Consider the following 8281-nt stretch of genomic DNA (forward strand, 5'->3'; position numbering starts at 1 on the left):
CAACCCAGGCGAGTATCCTAACCACTGGACAAGAGAGTGAGGGTTGCTGTGAGGCTGGCCCAGAGCACATTTAACTAAAGTGGAACAGCTTCAACAGGCAAGAAGGAAGAAGGCCACCCCCTCGCCATTACAGAAAGGTCAGGGGACCTACACCAGGCGAGATTCAAACCCACATCTCCCGCACCCCAGGCACAGAGCCTGACTATCAGCCTACAGTGGGTACCTTGTCAGTTTGAGGCCCAAATACCATTTAATTAAAGTGGAACAGCTTTGAAAGGCAAGAAGGAAGGCACCCCCAATGCTGCCCCAGAAAGATGAGCTCACACACACCCCCCCCCCCCCCACCAGGGGAGATTTGAACTCACATCTCCCCTCACCCCAAGCACACAGTCTAACCATCAGCCTACAGTGGGAACTGTAGCTATATGAGGCCCAAATACCATTTAATTAAAGTGGAACAGCTTCCTCCGGCAAGAGGGTAGCCACCCCCCCAGCCCAGTACCCAAAGCCCAGGGAACACCCACCAGGGCTGCATTTGCTGCCTCTCCAAATCTCTTCTTAACACAGGCACAGGGGGGATTTGCAGCAGGGTCCCCCATAGCCCAATGAGGATTCTCACCATTGCACTAAACGTTACACAGAAGGCCTGTGCCTCCTTCTCCCTCTGATTATGTTTGTTTTGTGGGGTCTTAGGCAAGTACATATCAATCTCACACAAAATGGTTCATGCACCTAAGTCACCTTACTCCAGGAGGGGTTCCTGGCTGCAGATTGCAAGTGTATCTAGGTCCAAAACTGCCTAAAAGGGTCAGGGCTTATCACCACCTCTCTTCTCAGCATCTCCCAGTGGCTAGCTTAGGCAGTTCTGTGCCTGTCATTCCTGTTTTTATGTATCCCATTCTTTGGTAGCTGTCTCTGCCCCTTCCTCCAAGACAGAGCCCAAGCACCTATCTCAGGCACTGGGAATCCCATTGTTGTTCGAATGATTTTCTAGGCATATAGAAGCCAGGGCAATGGTGAGATTGCCACATCTATACCCCTTTGTGGGTCTGGTCCACAGTGCTGAGACAGAGGGGAGCTGAGACAGGGTATACTTGGTCCATATTACAGGCAGACAGCACTGTGACTGTAAGGGAGCTGAGAACAGGCATGCCATGGGCATGTAGTCCTGAGAAGAGGGATTGTTGACAGTGGGCATGCTCTGGCATTCATACAACAGACATCACTAAGACCAACGGAGGTGAGAATGGGCATGCTTTGTGAATACCGCAAGCCCTGAGATCTGGGTAGGCAATGCAGAATAGACACCGTGAGACCAGGTGCCAGCTTATGCCAAGGTCCCTAGGACTCACCCGAACACTGACAAATACCTGGCTGGAACCCATCTGATTCACCTGTGTGTTAATATTGTTAAAACAGGCATTAGAAGTCTAAGAATCTGTTAGATTTTATAAAATGTTTGTAAATTGCTGCATGCATTAATCTCGTTTATAATATCTGTACCCCATGGTACAAGGTAATATTTAAGTGTTTGCATTGCAATCCTCGGTAACTGTAAATCACCAAAGAGGAGAAAGACATCGGGTAGTGTGAAATGCTGGTGTGCAGAAGGTGTTATGTCCTGCCCAACAGAGAAGGCCCAGCAACGGCAGATGAAATACTGTGGAACCTTAAAGGGGACAAAAGACCTCTTTGATTTCTCTTCTCTCTCCAGCTCAGCTGCTGTCATCAGCCAGCTCTTTTTCCCATGCCACTGAAAGCTGAAGTAGAGTCACATCCACTGGCAGCATGAATGTTTGGCAACATAAGACACGTGTCCATTCCCAGCTCCAAAGCCTCTCTGCCCATGGGAATGAATCTCTTCTTTGGGCCAACACCAGTTTTGAAATTGCTCTATTCTTGGGGTAGATGAATTCTATCTCTTGGACACACAGATGCACCATCTGAGTTCAAGCTCCACGTTAGCACTCTGTTTACTCCGAGTGTTTGCTTTGCTTGAGCAACATGCAAGAACATGCTTGAATCTGCTTCCTCGTGATCTGCCCCGAGGTCTGTCATTGCAGGATGGTTGCCTGTCAATGCTCGTGCGATGTTGTGAAAGCCACCAGCAAGGTATACTTCACGACCAAGCAACTATCTCTATTCACACTTCATGATCCAGTCACTGTGGAGAAAGTCTGCAATGTTAGATTTATTCTTTGAATTCGATATCATCTCCAAGTGTTGCTTTGGGAATGGTGTTAACACAGTGGGGTTCCAAACTTCTTGCCTTTGGTCAGTTCCCCAGTGGGCTCTCTCACCAGATTTGACTGATTTTTCATTTGCACAACTGTCAGCAACAACAGCAGTGTATTGACATTTTAGTGCACGGATAATGTTCAGCAGCTGATCAGACAGCTCCCCCAAAGTTTTGCACTTGGCAGTATCAGTGCATACCATCTGCAGAAGCATCATGAGATCAACCATAGCTAAGGTAGCTCACCCACTGACAGATTTTTCTCCAGCTCTTGCTGTTGCTCTTTTGGGTCTTAGAGAACCATCCAAATTGAAGAAGGGAAATGGGACAGGTACCAGTCATCAAACTCTGGATAGTAACATCTCTGGACTGGGCAATAACTGTCAGCTTGCTGAATATCTGACGATCAGTAGTTATTGCTTGTGCTGTCTGCTTCTTCTTTTGATCAGTTGTTTTGTTGAGATTACCAAATGATTTGAGATTGTGACTTTTTATGGGATCAAAGACGTCTCCCTCACCCCTTTGCAGCCTCCTGGTTACAAACTGCTTCATTTCTTGTGTGCCATTCTCTGTGATCATACAAACTTTCCAATTTCAGGTGGAGCCACAGTAGACATTGGAATGTTCACAAGTGGCTGCCTATGGTCTGGGCTTGTTCCAGGTTCAGTGCATAAAGGTTTCTTCATACTTTCGGTCACAAGTTTTATAATATCTTGGACAGCAGTTTCATCTGTAGCCATGCCCTCTGTGGTTGCTTCTCTGTAGAGATCCTTTGCTGAGGCTGCATTCCACACATCTGCCTTGTCATAGATGTTACAGCTGCCTTAAAAGGTGCAGAGACAAGGTGGGTGAAGTAATACCTCTGATTGAACAGAATTTTCTTGTGTTCGAAAGCTTGTTTCTTTTACCATGGTCCAATAATAAAAGATATTACTTCATCTGCCCTGTCTCTCAGATATCCTGGGAAAAACACACCACTGCAAATAACTTAAAATGTGCAGTCAAGTAATACTTGGCTTCCACAAGGATGTCTTCAAACCCACTTTCCTGTATCACACTGCCTATGTCACCCAGGAAATTCACTGTACGATGCACGCCTCCCATCTCAAAGGGGTCATTGTCAAATTCGGTTCGATTCCTCCATTTAATCAACTGTGCTTTGCAGTAGATTGCTTCTTCATACACGACATAAGTCCAGTCTTGGCCCAGAGAGTGGAACTTATACTGAAAATATTTCATTATGGTGTACGCTGTATTAACATCAGTTGCCGGTGCAGGAATCATTGCACAATAGCCAATATTCATAAAATGTAAAATAGCAGACAGAAAAACTTCTCCATTCAGTCCATTCTACAAATAATGACAGATATGTTGCTGTATTACATGGTACAAACAAACTCATACTGTCATGCGACTACAGACTTTTGCTTTAACCCAAGGAAGACAAGTACAGGAAAATGCATAAAATATATCACCAGGGGCTAAATATTCCCCAAACTTTCCACAACAGCACTATTCTGAGTACATAGTTCATAGGCAATTGCATGTAGAAGCTTTCTGCCAATTATGGTAAAAAATAGACTGTTTCTCCGAGTTGTGGCCTTTTTGGTGCTTTTATGATTTTTTCAGGTTGGACGCCCGTTAACATTTCAACATGACGTGCTATAGAATAACTGCACCACTCCCAGCAGCTACAAACACCCTGCTGATGACCACCAGATGCGTGCCTAACATGTGGCAACAAAATGTTTCTAGCTGATGGGCTACCCTAACTCATTCATAAGACCCCTTTTTAAATCTGACTGGCTGACGCCGCCTCCTCCAGGGTTTGCCAGCTCTGCCGCCGATACCCGAGGTGGAGGTGTAGGCTCACAGGCAGAGCAGACCAGGCTTCCCGCTGCTCCTCTGCTCAGCAGTTCTGGCCGTGAATATGCGCTGGGAGCAGATTGACGGAGTAAGAAGCTGCACAGTCCCCGATCGGAGGAGAGCCGCCAGTAGACGGGGCTACGGTTCTGAACACGCCCCCAGGGACCTGGGGGATTGGGCCGGAGCAAGCGGCGAGCCCCGGGTAACCCTCGTTCCCGCTCTCTCTCGGCAGAGTTCGCCAAGCTGATCCAGCTGCTCTGGACCTCGTCCCCCAACGAAGCGGTGAGCCCCTCGGAATTCAAGACCCAGATCCAGAGATACGCGCCCCGCTTTGTCGGCTACAAGTAAGGCTCTAGGCGAGACGGGGCGGGGGTAGGGACGACTTGTGTTGCCCAGGGAGCGGTTTCTCACCCTTCCCTTGTCCACTCCAGCCAGCAGGACGCTCAGGAATTCCTGCGCTTCCTCCTCGATGGGCTCCACAGCGAGGTGAACCGGGTGCTAGTGAGGCCCAGATCTAACCTGGACAACCTGGACCACCTGCCGTAAGTGGTGCCTCTCGCACGGTGCCCTATGGAGCTGCCCCTGCAGAGCAGCACCCATCCATCATCGCCGGGGGCGACGCTCCCTGCCGGCTGGCTCAAGCCCAGCCTGGAACCCTGGAAGGATTCCCAGGGGTGTTCCACCCCGGGGCGCCTGCCTTGGCCAGCTCTCTCTTTGGGGGAATTCTGAGCAAGTTCAGATTGGCGGAGGCTGGACCAAATTGGCAGCAAACGCCCAGGACACGAGAACCCAACTGTGATGGGGCCTGGGGGAGACGGGGGTTGCGGGTACGGAGGGGAGAGTGGGGCCTAATAAATGAGCCCCAGGGAAGGAAAATCACCAGCGGATCCCAAACTTGGGGGGGTAACTGTCGTCCCCCCCCCACAAAAAAAGAAAGCCCTGCTAATGTGAGGGGATCCCTTCTTCCCATGCATTCTAAGCTTGGGTGAGTCAGCAGCCGGCAGCCCTGTAACAGCCCGGCGTTCTGCACACTGCCTGCTGTGATGTCTGTGGGGTTTAGCGTTGCTAGCCCTGGAATTAGCACTCCACAGATCCCAAATGTATGGAGTCCCCAGGCTTGACACATGGGGGTATGGCTCTGATCTCTTAACTCACTCAACTCGCGAGCCATCAAGTGCTCCAATGGTGTTGGAATTCAAGTGGACTAAATGCAAAGCTCGAAGGCCCTCGGCATGGCCCACTGGCGCGGTAGTGGAGTTCAGAACCAGAGAAGCATCAGTCCTGTACCAGCGACCGTAAAGGGGGCAGAGCATGCTCCCTGCAGCTCCCTCCTAATCGGCACGCTTCTGCCTGCAGACTGCAAAGCAGCTCAGGGCTTGGCGGGACGCTGGCCCTGGCGGGCATCTCTCACGCGCTCTGTCTCTTCTCTGTCCCCTGCAGCGATGATGAAAAAGGGAGGCAGATGTGGCGGAAATACCAGGAGAGGGAGGATAGCCGGATCGGGGGTGAGTGCCTGGGTACGGGGAGGGGAGGACATGGGGGCAGGAGTGGATGGAAGGGTAGCAAGGCCCAGGGACTGAAGTGGAGGCGGGTGGGGGAATTGGAGGGCAGGCAGCCAGCTCAGAGAGCTGGGTCCAAGAGACCCCATACATCCAGCACACAAATGGATAGATCGGTAGAAGACACCGTTGCTGTGATGGGCAGAGCCCTGCCGGGCGAGGGCTGGGCCATGCAGCGCCTCGGGCGTCTCTCACTCCCTCTCGTCTCCACCCCTCCCCAGATCTCTTCGTCGGGCAGCTGAAGAGCTCCCTGACCTGCAGCGAGTGCGGCTACTGCTCCACGGCCTTCGACCCCTTCTGGGATCTGTCCCTGCCCATCGCCAAGGTAACGCCCGCGCCCCCGCCTGCTGCTCAGCTTCCCCCCACCCCAGCGCCCCGGGCATGCTCTGACCCCTGCTCTTTGCTCTCCGCAGAAGAGCTACAGCGAGGTGACCCTGTTGGACTGCATGCGGCTCTTCACCAAGGAGGACGTGCTGGATGGAGACGAGAAGCCGGTGAGGGAGGGATGGGTGGGCAGGGATGGAGGGAGGGCTGGATGGACGGACAGGCAGACTGCTGTTTAGGGACCAGGAGATGTGGTACAGAGATCGTCACGCTATGGCTCTGGGCCATTTGCCCACATCACAGTTTTGCTGTAGCAGTTGGTCCCGCATCCCAGCCCCATGGGAACGAGGCCGCCTGCCCTTAAGGTGGACACCCATCTTGGCTCAGGGACAGGCTTGGACCTGCTTGAGCTGGGCCCCATTTCTGCTAGAGGGTGGGCCTATTTGCTGAAGTTCCCCTGCGGGTGGCACCCTCGGGCCCGGCCCAGGGCTCCTGGGTTCAGCCCCCCGGTGACGCTATCAGGATCCCCCTCTAACCCTGGTTTGTCTCCCCCAGACGTGCTGCCGCTGCAAAACCAGGACAAGGTGCACAAAGAAGTTCAGCATCCAGAGGTTCCCAAAGATCCTGGTGCTTCGTATCCATCAGGCTCCCCGGAGCTCCCTGCAGCAGAGATTCCAGCACCTGGGCAGCATGGGGCGGGGGGGTCTTGGGGCAAAGGGCTATGGGTGGGAGTAACCCCCCACCCCCAGGCACTAGCAGATCCAGCTTCTGCTGAGTGGGACATACCAGAGGGAGCTCGGGACCCATCCCCAAAAGGGCAAAGGGCTCTATGCTCATCTCCTCCCATCCATCTGTCCTGGCCCAGCCCCCTTTCCTTGACTCCGCCCCCCAGATCTGAAGCGCTTCTCCGAGGCCAGGATACGAACCAGCAAGCTCACCACCTTCATCAGCTTCCAGCTGAAGGACCTGGACCTGCGGGAGTTTGCCGCACAGAGCTGCAGTGAGTGCCCTGGGGCAAGGCAGGGGCTGGGTGCGCTGGCACAGGGAGACAACATGCCCGTAACTGACGGGACAGGGCTGGGGCAGCGTCCCTCACAGCATCCCGCTGGCCATCAGAGGCGTGTCACAGAGCACCCCTGTCGCTAACCAGTGTGCCACACTGCCTTGCCTGTCCCTTGATCAGACACACACCCGGCCGTGACCCTTCCCCCCTGCATGGATTTATTCTTCACTTACCAAGGTCAAGAAAACGGGTTGCAGCCTGCCAGCAAAGCAGACTTCCCCATAGCCACCTCTCCTCCGTCCAGGCTGCCCCTCTTCAGCCTGCACCCTTCCCCGTGCTGCAGCCACCTCGAATCGGGCTCTGGCACAGGGAGTTTGGTGGCTGATCAGCCACCCCAAGGGAGCTGCCCCCACTAGCTGCATGTCCTTGGTTGCCCGTGCACTCATCCCACAGACAGGGCGTGGGTACGTTCTGTCCCCCCAGGCTGCACAGCATGCTCTGTGCCTTGCTGCACCCCTCTACCCCACACCCTTGAGGGAACCAGGCAGTGATGGATGAATTCCCCAGCCCCCGAGGGACAGGTCCGTATCATTAGCCTTGTATTTCAGGTGGGGAAACTGAGGCACAGGGCAAGGCAGTGACACACACAAAGCCACACACTAAGCCAGTGGCAGAGCTAAGAATGGAACTGCGGAGTCCTGGCCCCCCAATCACCTGCTCACTCAAGACCGCACGCCTTCCCCAAGCTGAGAATAGAACCCAGGAGTCCTGGCTCCCTCCCAGTCTCCTGCTCAGTCCTTGGGGTCTTGCTCTTTCTACCTTGCTAGCGGGATCCCAAGGGCCCAGTACCTGCCCGGCAGGGATTCCAGCAGCAGGGGTCCGGATGGGTGCGCTGGACCCTGCCCTCGCTAATTGCTGGGTTTGCTGTGCCCCACCCCCGCAGACCATGCCGTTTACAACCTGTACGCTGTCTCCAATCACTCCGGGACCACCATGGGGGGGCACTACACAGCCTACTGCAAGAGCCCCGTGTCTGGCGAGTGGCACACTTTCAACGACTCCCGGTAAGGCTGGCACTTGGCATCCCAGGCACCCATCCCACTTCCCATGTGGCATGGGGTCTGTATGGGCGTGTGGGGAGGTGGATGGGTATTGTGGGCTGATGTGGGGGACAGCTTTGTGGATTGAGGTGCCTGGGGGCTGCACGGTCAATGGGTGTTCTGGGGGGAGCTCTGTAGATGGGGGGTGCACGGGCTCTGGGTATTGTGGGGGTAGCTCTGTAGATGTGGGGTG

General features: G+C 53.8%; 1 protein-coding gene across 1 annotated transcript in view; it reads left to right on the forward strand.

The window, feature by feature from the left end:
• The window catches only part of USP2 (ubiquitin specific peptidase 2), a 50204-nt gene extending 42148 nt beyond the window's left edge, over positions 1 to 8056 (forward strand). Inside the window, exons 5-12 of the mRNA XM_026657885.2 lie at positions 4335 to 4446; positions 4534 to 4644; positions 5543 to 5607; positions 5883 to 5986; positions 6075 to 6155; positions 6541 to 6619; positions 6878 to 6985; positions 7932 to 8056. Coding sequence (XP_026513670.1) covers positions 4335 to 4446; positions 4534 to 4644; positions 5543 to 5607; positions 5883 to 5986; positions 6075 to 6155; positions 6541 to 6619; positions 6878 to 6985; positions 7932 to 8056 — 785 coding nt within the window. The remainder of the gene's footprint in view (positions 1 to 4334; positions 4447 to 4533; positions 4645 to 5542; positions 5608 to 5882; positions 5987 to 6074; positions 6156 to 6540; positions 6620 to 6877; positions 6986 to 7931) is intronic.
• Positions 8057 to 8281: the final 225 nt, after the last annotated feature.

This window comes from Terrapene carolina, unplaced genomic scaffold (assembly GCF_002925995.2).
Source record: "Terrapene carolina triunguis isolate 2854851 unplaced genomic scaffold, T_m_triunguis-2.0 Scaffold374, whole genome shotgun sequence".
NCBI lineage: Eukaryota > Metazoa > Chordata > Testudines > Emydidae > Terrapene > Terrapene triunguis.